The 14391-nt window shown below is 37.6% G+C and overlaps 1 protein-coding gene across 3 annotated transcripts in view; it reads right to left on the bottom strand.

Moving 5' to 3' along the window:
* The window catches only part of ASB5 (ankyrin repeat and SOCS box containing 5), a 68842-nt gene extending 55159 nt beyond the window's left edge, over nucleotides 1–13683 (bottom strand). The window contains exons 1-5 of one of the 3 annotated variants that reach the window (XM_028848901.2): nucleotides 13288–13683; nucleotides 11901–11987; nucleotides 11588–11678; nucleotides 11324–11507; nucleotides 4297–4581 (exon numbers count right to left, since the gene is read on the bottom strand). In XM_028848901.2, the coding sequence (XP_028704734.2) occupies nucleotides 4297–4492 (196 nt within the window). In that variant the 5' untranslated portion in view covers nucleotides 4493–4581; nucleotides 11324–11507; nucleotides 11588–11678; nucleotides 11901–11987; nucleotides 13288–13683. Of the gene's footprint in view, nucleotides 1–4296; nucleotides 4937–11323; nucleotides 11508–11587; nucleotides 11679–11900; nucleotides 11988–12489; nucleotides 12624–13287 lie in introns of those variants that run through there. The other 2 variants (XM_078002737.1, XM_078002738.1) reach the window with 2 other exon arrangements.
* Between the last annotated feature and the right edge of the window lie 708 nt (nucleotides 13684–14391).

The raw sequence follows: 14391 nt of genomic DNA on the forward strand, positions 1-14391 counted from the left end.
CCTACCAGACTCAGCAAGCTCTAAGGGTTCACTTTCAAGGGGTGGCCTTGGCTGGAGGCTGCAGACTTGACCTGTGTGACTAATCAATCTTCTGATTGACATGTTAGTATCTAACTCTGGGAGAAAAAGCTATGTTAAAATGAAAAAAATAATATGTTAAAATGTTACTCTAAGGTAACATTTGCTCTTTCTGCCAATTTAAAGGCTATTTGAATGCTATTTACAGGTACCATCACATTCTTTCTTTCTTCTTTTCTTTTTCTTTGTTTATTTTTTGTTGTTATTCTTTGTTTTCTGTCCATACCACCATTACCAAACTAGTCTAGGTCCTCATCTCCACACGGCAAGGTCCTAACCGGTCAACTTATTTCAAATCTGTCTCATCCAACTCCAGAGAATATTACTATAGAGATATACTTTAAATTATGGTTTAATACATACCCTTTTTTATTTTCCCACCTTCTTTCATATGAAAAACTTTCAATGATGCCTGCTGCCTTCAAAGTTAAGTCTGAATTGTTTAGCATGGCATTCAACTTCCTTTACATCTGGGCCCAACTTATTATTACTTTTCTACTGCATGAACTCTCCACTCCAGCCAAATCTACTGACTCCCAACAGTCCATGTGCACCCATAAATCCACGCCTCGTTCATTCCTGGAGTCACCTCAAGATCTGCCTCCTCTTTGAAGATATCTCTGAAAGTACAATTGGAAAATGACCCATTCATTCTTTAAAGTCATTTGGCAGTGAGTATTTTGGAAAGTGACTATTATCTGTAGATATCCTATCTCCTCAATTAGAATATAAACTTAAGGATGAGAACAATACATTTTGCCTTTTATGTATACTGTATCCTCCGTGTCTTGATATCAAGGGTGCTCAAAAAAATCAATGCTTAGAACTTGTCCTGTCCATTTGTAGCAAAAACTGCTAAACTTCTTCAGAGTCTAACACAGAACTTGAAAAGTAGTGCCCTTAACAGAAGAGAAGAGATGCCTCTCGAAGTATCTTTGGGAGTCAAGTAGTTAATGGCTTCTTCTAGGCCTTTGGTATGATTTCACCAAATTAATGCATTTCTCCACATCCTCATTCTCTCTGTACACTGTTTAATATTACAATATAGCCTTCAAAGCCTGGTAGTGTCCCTGTCAGTTTCAAAGTCTAGAGTTAGCTTTAGGAATAGACTAGGCCTCTAATATACAAAGACTGTAATCAGAACACTTAGCAGCAAGGATGATACAGGAGGTAGTTATACAAAAAAGCAAAGCAAAGAATAGACCCCTGCAATATGATGATGAGGATGATAAAAGCCTTTAGAGATGAAAAGATAGATTTGTAAAGTTTAACGAAATAGCAAAAGGATCAAGAAGGAAATATCTTAAGCTATTTTAGATACCATTTAGCTTTTCAGCATTCTCATAGGTAATCATACCTTGGTCTCAAGCCTGATAGGAAAGAGCTTTTAAAAAACAAACAAACAAAAAACCCCAGATATTTGTCTAATACAATCAGCTGATTGGCAATAATATCTAAGAAAGTTAACAGTTCCTTTTATTTCTCACCAAAGTACTACTGCTCATGGGGAGGGCATCCAGAATGTTGTCAACAGGGTCTTCTGTGATTATGAAAGACATGAAAATATACACACCATCTCTTATTTCATGGAATTTGGCAACTCCACATCAGAAATGTTGGGGAGCAGTCTGGCTAAGCCTTGAAAGTAGGAATGAGAAACCCAATTCAAAGGGGAATGAAGGTGATAATCTCTCCTGGGAAGGAGGAAATTGCTGGATTAAACACAGATAATTAAGCCTAATTAGTGACCTATAAAGACACAAACAGAACTTAAAAATAATTTACTTATAGTAAATAACAAAAAAACTATGTTAAAATGGAGAAAGTAATAATTTTCCTGGGCAAGCAAGAATGAATGCTTAGAAGTAGAAGATTAAGAAAGAGTTTTATAAGGTACCTGATTTGTTCTCTTAATGTTAAAATAAAATTGGAAACAAATTATGCTTACATTGAATAAAAATTATAATACTATACTGTATTGTTTCATATACAGATTAATGCATGATATTAGAGGGGAAATTTTTGTTAAATAGTTCTAATATTAAAAATAACACAAAACAAAATTTTAAAAACTTTGCTTCCATTTTATATTTCCAGGAAAAGTGTCTCCTATTAATTGATATCGATTTCCTTTCTTCTTTCCTTCTTGAGACAAAAAATCCTAGAGTTCTAATTTATTTTAAAATAGAATCCTAAAAGTATATGGGAATGTGGAAACCAGTGCATATACTCCCATGATTTCCCAGTGTAAGTACACTAAGATCTGTCTAACGAGGGGATGTTTCTTTTTATTTGAAAACATGTACAAAAAGGAGCTTCCATGGCCCCCTCTAAAACCCTTTTCAACCACAACAAAGTTTCTTCTGTTTAGGCAATATTTCATGTGTCAATGTAAAGCAATTCTCATAACACAGAGACAAGATCTGATCATGAAGTAATGTGCGACAGGCTGCCCGTGAGGGTAAATTTTACCACCTTACGATCATGTAAGCTGTTTACTCATATATCTGCAAATATGGCTTTTGTTTTAAAATTTAATTTTCTATGTTTGCTGTTTTGTATACAAATATTCCCCTTGCCAACTAAATTTTTTAGTACAGATGAATCACATAGTGTATATGTCACATTTCAATACAGTTCAGGTCTGGCACAGAGGCTCACACCTGTAATTCCAGAGTTTTCTGAGTCTGAGGCAGGAGGATCGCTTGAGCCCAGGAGTTTGAGACCACACTTGAGGTGGACAATGTTGAGACTCTGTCTCTGCAAAGAATAAAATTAGCCAGGCACGGTTGTGTGTCCTAGCTACTTACGAGGCTAAGGCCAGATGATCCCTTGAGCCTAGGAGTTCAATGATACAGTGAGAATTGAGCCACTACACTCCAGCCCGGGCAACAATGTGAGCCCCAGTCTCCAGGAAAATAAATAAATACATAAAATATAGTTCTCTCTGTTCTAAGGCAGAGGTGGTAGGTAAAGGGTTAAATACTGCCTATTTACTTGAGATTTTATCTTCCCTATAAGAGATTCTTATGAACATTTAAATTTTCCTCATTTTGAATGAGAACATCAATTCCTCATATTGCAAAATTGCAATCTTCCTCAGGAAAAATGTACTTATTATCTACCTCATACACTAAAAAAGATTTTCCACCCTCACTCAACATTCCATGTAACAATAGAGTAACCTAGATTTTAAAATGAGTCGCATCCCACATTGAAAAATGTAGGAACATGGATTTTAAGAAGGCAAGCTTTCTACTCTAAGTGATTTTTCTTTCAAGTTTACATGTTTAAATTGTGTGACAGTAAATTTCAATTCTGACAATTTAAGTTGTTTTGGAGGTATTTGGGCTATAAATATTCATACATGCCTATTGATTTTCAAATCAGAAATGAATCTGAAGACTGAGAGAATTAAAAAATGGCACTTTAAAGCCTGCCATATGAATCATTTTTACTTTTTAGAGTATCGATCCAATAGAACCTAAATGGTTTTACAACCTTTTGAAGTCTACGGGTAATATTGTTTCTCATTTGGTTTCATACCACAATTTCTTCTAAAGAACATGGATGCACTTGGCTGCACACATATAAAATTTATTAATTATGTTTCTATCCTTTTATAATCAATTTTTTACAAACTGAGCTGAGCAATAACAACTCCATCAGAAAAATACATACCATCAATCTTCTTTTTGTGTGTGCTTTATTTTAGAGTCAAATGGTTATCTTATTAAAGTTCTGAGAAACCAAATCTTGAAATCCCCTCTTTTTAATAACAATTATTTTACATATAACTAAAGATTTGATTTAAAATTATACAATCCAGGTACACATTAGAGGATGACTGAAGTGCAATCAATTACTTCTAAAACTAATCTCTAATACTATGACTTGGCAAATAAAATGTTTAACGTTTTAAAATGTTTCTTCATAGGAATATATATATATATATTCCTATTATATATATATTCCTATTATACATATCGTATGCCTCCCTTAATCTCTTTTGCAATGATACCTTGATTTTAACCCAAACATTGACATAAAAAAAGTAATTTTCCTCTTTATAAAGCCATGAAGTGAGTTATAAGTATTTCCCTTAACAAAAGTTTATAACATATTTACCTTGAAGCAGTCTAAAAAGAAAACATGTAATTATGGATCAAATGAAAGTTAAACTCCACTTGAAACAAGAGAGGATTATCACAAACATACCTTGTCCTTGGGTTACTCCATAAAATTCAGCTGCTATCCTTGCCGCTTCCTTGCGGTTGCCTTTCACAATGTAGAAATGACTGAGGATGGCAAGGCTGATTTTCACAAAAAGCTTAAAACAGAACAGCGAAAGTATTGTAAAGTAGACATTGGATAATTGTTGAGCAAATGGCCGATTTTCTTCCAACACCGACATTGCTGCAGAAGAATCTGGGGCTGTCTTTAGTTGGATCCAAGTCTCAAATGTGCCTGGCTCTCGTCCGGGATGCTCCTGAACAGCTGGTCCTGAGGAAAGAAAATATCAGCTGGTAATGATGCCTACAGCTCAAAATATTTATACAGTCCGTAAAAGTTCTTCGCAAACTCCTATTGGTCTGAAAATATTCCATGGAAGCAATTGCATCACGTGTCGCAAGTCTCCTGACTTTCCATTCTCAATATAAAATGATACTCCACCTCTGTGCTCCAAATTTCAAAATCCAGATAGTGAAGTATATAAGCATATCCTTTCCGTTTGATATATTTAGTTATCAAGAACAATTTGAAGACAGTGTATGGGGTTCCCATTGTTAATATAAATGATATTCATAACATCAGGTAAAGTTGTCTATCATTTAAGGCTTTAAAATGGCACTGTACTATTTGTAGACCATGAGCTAAATCAGTAAACAGTCCATGGCGTGTATCTTAATGACCACTCATCAGATTAACCAATTATTTTGTTTTTACTGTTTTAGAAATAAACATTTTTCTTACAAGTCATGACACTGGAACATCACAGATTAATAACTTAACACGGTTCCTTCATCCAATGGACAGTTTTTAAGAACTTGGTATGTGTCAAACACTTTGCTAGATTTTGAAGAGACAAAGACAAGTAGAATGGTCCCTGCCACAAGGAACTCAGAGTCTAGCAGAGGAAACGGAAAAGAAATCAGGTAAATATAAAGCAGGTGAAAACAGTTATTAAGGGAGCAGAAAGAGGAAGCATGTAATCCTGGGAGGGAGGTGTCAGAAAAGGCATATCCAGAAGGATTATCAGGTAAACATGCATTTCATCAAGACTGTCCAAAACCAAGGAAAACAATATACTTTTTAGGGCTATAATCTTTGCTAACCCCAATATGTTTTATTCATTAATGAAATGCGTCTGTATATAGGTATCCTTAGGCAAGTCATATTTTAAAAGAGAAATAGAATAAATTATTAAGAAAATGACATAGAACAGCAATATTTTGGCATTTAAGCCAAAAATGATATGCCAAAATACTAAATATCATTTCTTACAGGGAATTTAGTTACATATTTCTATGACCGGGTTTGGGGCCTGTTGATTGTGGTATTTGCTGCCTAATTCATTTGAGAAGTTCCAAAAGAACAAAAAATAACAACCGTAAGAAAATAGAAGTGTCCGTTCTTGGAATAAGGAGCGTACCTATGACTGGTCATACTAGTAAGTGTTGTGTGCTTCTCTCCCTTGGTGTATCCATTTTATGCTGAGTATGTTAACTGATTGGACAGATTTGCCTGATGCATTCCAACACAGGAGAAATGGCTGTAAAATAAATATGTCAAATAAAGCAGGCTGCTTCTTTCCCCAGTGAATGAATGGCTCTCAGAAAAAATAATAATAATAATTAGATCTATATATTAGAAAGAAATTACCAAGCTTCTTATGAAAATGGCCCCTAGTATCATTTTCAGAGGCAGAATACTGGCTAGGCAGACACTAATTAGACCCAGTGTGCCATTTCAATATGTGCTTTCGAAATCAGTGAAAATTAACTTCAAATAGAAGATTAACAAAATGTTCCTCTCTTTCACTACCGGTAAGACTGTGTCAGTTGAGTCAATACATGCTGATGCTTCTACGGTGAGTCCTCCCTCTGGCATGGTGATGCCTGACTCCACACTAGAGAGGTATGTCCGTGGACAGCTGGGCCATCGCAGTGCTCTGAGTCACTGCAGACTTCCCCTTCAATGCTTCAGGATCAGAAATAAAACCCGCCTTAGTCACGTCTTCGTGCCCATCTAAGGTTTCAGTCCTTTCTCTCTACCAGTAAATGCTATTACAAATAATTGTCTTTGCATGAGCTAATCAGAAGCCTGGATTCTTTGGGGCTAAGCAACATTTTCATTTCACTAAGGCTGGAATCATCGGTGCATTAAGTTTAAATACATCTAGTTTTACTAGTACAAAAAACTACAGTATAATATTTAGGATTTTATGTCAAGACATCTGGCTTTGTTTTTATGAATTACTTGATTCCCATTTGTATGTTCTGTTGGTATACTTTCCCTCAGCAAATTTTACCATCTCTGAGTCTGTTAATTACTAAATAAAAATTAAGCCCAAATAAAATAACTCATAGCATATGAATTCTTCAAGTGGAAATTAGATGCTGTATTTTTCATATTATAAATCCTTCCAAATAACACTATGAACAAATCTGTTAATATTTAAAAGACACATAACCACATTAAAAGTATTGTGCATCTATTTTCCTGGCATTTTCATTTCCTCAGGAAAATAAAATATTGATTAGTCACTGAAGTGACTTACTGAGATAAATGTTTTTATAATATACCACGTTGAAAGACTGTGGTAGCAAGATCTAGTTGATTAGCTCAGTACGTCACAACTTTCCTGATCTTGTTAGCTTCGATGAATCAGTCAAACTAAAATGTTGAAACTGAACTCAACATTGTATTACTAGAATGGGTGATGTGAGAAAAGTTAAAACATAGGAAAAATCATTTATTGAGGGTATACTGGATGCTACATGCATATATTTATTTATGAATTTATTTCATCTTAGGGGTGGATATTATTATTCACATTTTAAAGATGAGAAAAGTTGGGCTCAGAGAGCTTTAGAGACCTATATAAGTTCATTATAAAGAACAGCACTATTTGAACATAAAATACATGCTCAAGTTGCCTCTAAAATTTTCTATTTTTAAGCACTTACAATCTGATTGAGCAAATATGACTCATACATACAGAGACTGAGACAGTCACACAGATTCACAGACGCACACACATACTGCCCCCGCCCCCGACACACACACAAGAGATCATACAAAATTATATGTGATCGGGAACCCAATTGCTCCAGTAAGCTGCATACATGCTACGACGATTAAATAAGACGGAACGTTGTGTGCGCTTACTAAGTGGGAATAAAGAGAGAGGGGCTAATACTGTTGGACTATTCAAAGCTATGTGTTGGTGAGTGGTTTCCACTAAAACAACAGAGAGAAAGTCAAGTAAGGTAGTTGAGAGTTAGTACATTAAAAAACACTGAGTGTTCAAGGCAGGGTCCAATGATTAAGAACTATTAGGTTGGTGTAAAAGTAATTGCGGTTTTTGCAATTGCTTTTAATGGCAAAAATCGCAGTTACTTTTTCACCAACCTAATAAAAGGATGAGGATAAAGGAAAGTAAGTTGAGTCTGGCCAGAAGTTCACTGATGACCTTCAACTCAGTATTTTAATAAAATAATGGAGTGGGAATCAGGACATCAGTGTTAAGGGAATGATCCTCACAGCAACTCCTGAAGAACAAGGGCTCCCTGGCTTTCCTCCTGCTGTCACCTTTCTAGGTGCCTCTTTTTCTCACCTCCATGCAGGTATCAGAGAAGAGACTGTACAGCCGCCCCCTGGGACTCCCCACCTTCCTCTTTTTGAGTCTCTTGCTCACTCTTCTCTTCAGTGTCCCAGGGTACTATATGAATTGTTGCTGTGCTTTAGGGACTTAGTTTCATGTCACTCAGAAGTTGAATAGGAAAATGACTTTCAAATATAACCAGATAGCCTTTAAATTTTCATAAAAGAGGGAATTTTGCGTCTAGAGATTATGGGACTAAACTGTTTTGACTTAGCTACAGTATTGATCCAAGCTATTAGATGGAAAATATCAACGGGATATAAAAAAAAAAGTGCCTATTTCTAGTGCTTTCCAGTTGCTAAATCTTAACAGAGGGGAAATATAGTGACCCACTTTCGATGACTTTTTTTTTTTTCTTGAGGCAGGGTCTTGCTCTGTCACCTAGGCTGGAGTGCAGTGTCATGATGACAGCTCACTGCAGCCTCGACCTCCCAGGCTCAAGCAGTCCTCCCACCTCAGCCTCTGTAGTAGCTGGGACTACAGGCATGAGCCACTGGGCCCACCCTTTAAAAAAATGTAATTTTTAATTCTCTGGTAGATATCTAAAGGCTCTAATTGACTTTTTTTATTCCTAATATTCCAAAAAACAAAACCACAGTGACACATTTCAAACAGTAAGGTTGCTAATGTTCAGCATAATGGCAGACAGGTTCCTAGCCCTAGAACAGGTTACTGAGGATTATTTGTATGCAGTGAATACAAACTCAGAAAGGTCATTTACCCATAAATTTGAAGGCCAATGATGGCTGATGAAAGAGAAAAAATTATGCAAGTTGTCACGGTAATCTATTCACTATTGCATTTAAAACACTACTGAAAACATAATCCTCTTTTTTTGTTTGTTTGTTTTGTGAAATCTCATGAGAAAAAATAAAGGCAAATGAAGCCCCTAGATGTTCAGAATACATGAGAATTTGAAATGAAAACAGCAGTGTTTACACTTCAAACTGAATTCCTTAAAGGGAATGAAAAACCGAATTTAGCCTTATCTCCATTCAGTATATCCTGTTTATCTTCACTTACCCCCAAGCTGCACTAATGGAAATAGATACTTTAAAAAGGCAAAACACATTTTCATAACTCCTGATGCAGACGTAGATATTATGACATAATGCTTTTGTCATAGACAATTAATATATTCACAGCAGAATTATAGACACTGATGTCTCAGGTTTCTATGAGATAACCATAATTATTGATGCAGGATAAGCTCTCTTAGAGATTATAATTATCAAATTATTATTATTTATAGTGTTGGCTGGGGAAAGTTTGGGTGAGAGCTATTTTGTTGGACTATCCTACTTGGGGGGAAATTCCTGTGTTTGTTTGGTCTCTTGCCATAAAAGAGTAATTTCTGCTAGCATTATGATAATCCACAAAAAAGGTATTTAGCCACAAAAAGGGTCACTAACTTAGATTGCATCCAGGCTCTTTGGAAAAATTCACTAGCTTTCCCCAAAACACAGAATAGCCTTTATCCTAAAAATTGAGTTACATCAAACATCACATATTGAGATCTGCCCTAACTAGAAATTGCTTCAGGTTAAATGAGCTTTATTCATGTATATGTTGTCCAGAAAAACTTGGCTGAAAGCTGGTAGTTCTGCATATATAAGAGTTTAAAAAATAGATTTCTTAAAATCATTAAAATTCTTACTATATGCCAAGCAATTTTCTACAGAGTTTATTAGAATGAAATGTTGGGAATTTGGTTTTTTCTTTTCTTGTAAACCCAGCATTTCTTTGAAGGATCATATCTTGCCCAACATAAGTCCATGTACTTGATCTCCTGGCTCTAGAGAAAGAAGGATACTTGACCAAAACTAGCCAAGAAAGATATTTCCGGGACTTCTGCTGGAGTTTTGGAAAAAGCACTCATCCTCTGCAGGGAAGGCTAAGATAGCAAGATCTAAGCCTAAAGATGCTGGAGGTATAATTGACAGTAAAGAAATAGCTCGCCTAGGAATTAAGCCAATAAAAAGAAAAGCACTGCTGAGATTTGGAAAGGCAGCATCACAGTACCTTCATTTGAGCACCTGGATCTAGTCAGTTGCACCTGAAGTAGCTAATCTGACAGTAATATAGATTTGACAGTAATACGAAGTAATAAAGTCATTTTTGCTGTTGTTAATCAAATCAACTTGAATTGAAGGCCTCTCTCACTTGTATGGGGAAAAAAAAAAAAACAAACCCTGGTGTATTTATATTTTCTGGAGTCCTTATAAAGAGAAGTTATGAAGTGGGTATCATTATCCCTTCTGTACAACAGATGAAGAAAGAGAGACTGAAAGAAGGTAAGGAATTTGCACAAGATTATACATCTTGAAGTGGAAGCACTGAGATTCCAACCCAGGTTTTTTGCCCTGCAGTGCCTCTCAGATTATTATTCAGATGTTAGTGTTGAAACATTGATAATTGCCTGGTTTAACCACTGTCCTCCGAGGTAGCCACACCCTGTGATCTACAGTGTACATTTGTGCCCCGTGTGGGTTATAAATAGCCTTTGGCTAAATAGTGGAGTACGTTACTGGGCCGAAGCTGATGTGTCTCACCCAAATCTTCTATGATTAAGAACTTGTTCTAACAATCTCATTTTAACTAACCACTTATTTAAAAGACTATTGAAAGGGAAAACTTTCAATGACATCATTTTGAAGATCCAAAGTATGGGATCACATTAGAAGTGAAATGATGCCACAGTGATCTTTCCAGTACTTCCAGCATAGCAATTTTTTTTTTTTTTTTTGAGATGGAGTCTCACTCTGTCACCCAGGCTGGAGTGCAGTGGCGCAGTGGCACTATCTGGGCTCACGGCAGCCTCCACCTCCCGGGTTCAAGTGATTCTCCTGCCTCAGCCTCCTGAGTAGCTGGGATCACAGGCACATGCCACCATGCCTGGCTAATTTTTGTGTTTTTTAGTAGAGACAGGGTTTCACCATGTTGGCCAGGCTGGTCTCGAACTCCTAACCTCAGGTGATCCGCCTGTCTCAGCCTCCCAAAGTGCTGGGATTATAGGCATAAGCCTCTGCATCAGGCCCAGCATAGCAATTTGATCAGTATTCTTATACACACGTATGAATTAATAATGATCATTTCTTCTATCAGGTAAAATATATCATTTACCCTGGAACATGGCCAATTGGCTAATAAAATTGGGATCTATGAGGACCCCGTTTAGGAATCTAAGATTAGAGTTTCTTTAACAACATAAGTAGCTGACTTATGTGCATGGATTTCAAATCTATTTTAACTCCAATTATGAATTTTAGAGAAAAATTATATTTCAAACATATTCTTATTAGACTTATAAATTTAATACTTTTTATACAACATGAGCAACACTAGTACATAGTTCACCTTTCTCCAGCAATTTACACAGTCAACTTAGTACTCTTCATGCTTCCATGTCCCAGCTCCCTGTGATCCCATAGAATATGAGCAACGGGGAGCCTCAGCACATGTCTGCTGGGGCCGCAGGAGTCACTCCGGTGACCACCACTCAGTCTCTGGCTAGTGTCTGCTAGCCTCTGGTGCTTCTATCCTGGAGAAAGCAAGATAAGCACAAGTCATGCACTAGCTGGTAATATTCCCATCTTCATACTTGCAGGCAATAATATAAACCTGGAAATTGAGAATTTAGCATCTGGCTGAGTCCCCTCTCCTTCATCCCCGCGGCAGCCATGCAAGCAGGCGGCAGAATTTATTCCTCCACCTGCGTACAGAAGACAGAAAATGAGCTGGGCTTCATCTTTTCCTTGTTAAGCTTAATGGGATAAAATAATATGTGAAAAGGATAGTACATATTCAACCTTGCTCTAATTTCAAATATCATATCCAGTGTAGTAAAATACAAACTAAGTTCAAGTATTTCCTCTACCACAGATGTGTAATCTTGGACGATCTGGTAACCCTCCCTGCACCTCCACTTCCTTACCTGTAAAGAGTTCCATGAAAAAGTATCCACTTCCCATGTTGGGAGGTTTAAATGCAGTAATTCATGTGAAGCACTCACTTGCCTGCACTGTAAGAGTTCAACAAATGTTAGTTACATTGTAATTATTACTATTACTTTGTTATTTAAGTTAAATTAGAATCTGTTGCATGCCAGGCACGGAAATTTTACTGTGTGCTTGTCTAGTGAAATGTCCAACTTCCAATAACACTATACTCACTGCCTACTGTAGACATGTAGCTATATAATGGAAATCAATCAGTCCCCCTCTGGTATTAGGAAATATGTCCATTTCTACAAACAGAATTCATAACCAACGTTATATATAAAACAAATGATGTATTTTTTGCTCCATGGTATGAAAGACAGCCGTAACTTCTTAAGAAATACACACATCACAAATATTCTGAGTAATTTCTTCTTCCCAGGCTCCATAACAAAGTTACTCAACAGTTTGATATATCCTGGGAAAACAGCAGATATTTTGGGTTTTAGAAATAAAACGTATCCCACGCTGGCATCCACGGCTCCTGATTGAAGAAATCAAGGCTCTGGAACTGGGAACTCTTACCTGAAGATATGATCGTGGCAATGATAATAAGAACAGTAACAGCAAATACATCTTGTTGTATATTACTGTAACCCTAATGCAACCCGTGAATTAACTGAGGTTGTACCAGTAGGGAAATGAAGACAACAAAAACTACATGGCCACCTTAAAGCCTCGACATTTGCTCTGATGAGCATCTAGCAGCTGACACGCTGTATGTCCCAGGCTAATCAGGATAAGTCAGCAGAATGTGGTAGGCAGGCAGGGCAAGGTCTTCAGAAGAACCAGTTGCTCTAGTTATGAGCTGTTTGAACTTGGGCAAGCTCCTTAATCCCTCTGAGCCTGTTTTCTCAACTATGAAAACAGGAAAATAGTTCTATTACAGGCCCATTGGAAGGGTGTGTGAGAATATGCCCTGCATTTTAATTTCCTTTTAAAGGCAGCCCCTCAACTGGTGAGCCCCTGATTTTATCCTTTTCAAAAATAATAAAGAGGCCGGGCTCGGTGGCTCACGCCTGCAATCCCAGCACTTTGAGAGGCTGAGGCGGGCAGATCACGAGGTCAGGAGATCGAGACCATCCTGGCAAACACGGTGAAACCCCGTCTCTACTAAAAAAAAATACAAAAAAAGTAGCGGAGCGTGGTGGCGGCGCCTGTAGTCCCAGGAGGCTGAGGCAGGAGAATGGCGTGAACCCGGGAGGCGGAGCTTGCAGTGAGCTGAGATCGCGCCACTGCACTCCAGCCTGGGCGCCAGAGCGAGACTCCAGTCCCAAAACAAACAAACAAACAAACAAATAAATAAAATAATAATAAACAAACCTGTCCCACAGTAATTTCTCAAACTCCAGCTTACTGCTCTCAGTTGCGAGTCAAGATATGGCTCCTTCATTCACACACATCTCTTGAGCGCCGTGTGCCAGGTGCTATAGGGCACACAGCAGTGTGGGGACTGCAACAGCGAGCAGGCAGGCGAGGACTGCGCTGTCATAGTGTTAAACTCATCAGCTGACACAGTCGGGACTCGCAGCCTGTAAACCGTACCCAGTTTTTCAAGCAATCGATTTTCTCTCGATTCTGCTCTTTGTTTTGCTCTTTCCTTTATCTAGTGCCAGAATCTCAAATCTCAAATCAATAAAAAGTCGGGTGAAGCCTTTATTTGTCCACCAACCTCCGCATTAGTTTAGTGTTGATATTCTCTCCTTGTCTTTCTCACTTGGACAATTCTCAAGCCTCTATTTTGCTTTCCAGTTACATTTTGGCTTCATTTTTGTGTGTGTGGTAACTGCCTCCAAGCTTGGCTCGGTCACACTTTCTATGTAGTGTTTTTTGCGGAGCTCCCCCGCCTGGCCTCTGTCTGTAATATCACCAAAGGCAGTAGTGGGCTTTGGCCGTGTTTTGCAAAGACCAACAAAGATGAATATGCATCACACTGAGGTCCATGAAACCAAGATCAGATTTTTTGTGTGTATGGCAAGGGAAGGCAGACTGAAGGGACTGAACTGTTCAGCCTTTGCATATTTATCACATGAATTTGGCAACTCACACATGGAGAGAATGAAAGCTCGCTCCCCAAACAAATGAGGAAACATTCGTGAGGAACTGAATGGGGTCAACAGGTAAGCATGCTTTGCCCATATTTGACTTGTGGAGAGTCTCTTCAGTTTATCAACCTTGTCACTCAAACGAGCACATTTTATATGTACCTAATTTTTGTGCCATTGTTTACTATAAAGACAATTTGTAGCATATTAAAGGGGCATGGCTATTTATTCTAAGGTTATATGAGATTATGTTAGAGGCATTCCTTACTCACATATGAACATCTCTAGAGAGCCAGCATTGCCTCAGGAGCCAGAGCACCTTGGTTTGAATCTTAACTCTCCTACTTCTCCTCCTGTGACCTCAGGAAGTTGATTAATTTCT

Source organism: Macaca mulatta, chromosome 5 (assembly GCF_049350105.2).
Source record: "Macaca mulatta isolate MMU2019108-1 chromosome 5, T2T-MMU8v2.0, whole genome shotgun sequence".
Taxonomy (NCBI): domain Eukaryota; kingdom Metazoa; phylum Chordata; class Mammalia; order Primates; family Cercopithecidae; genus Macaca; species Macaca mulatta.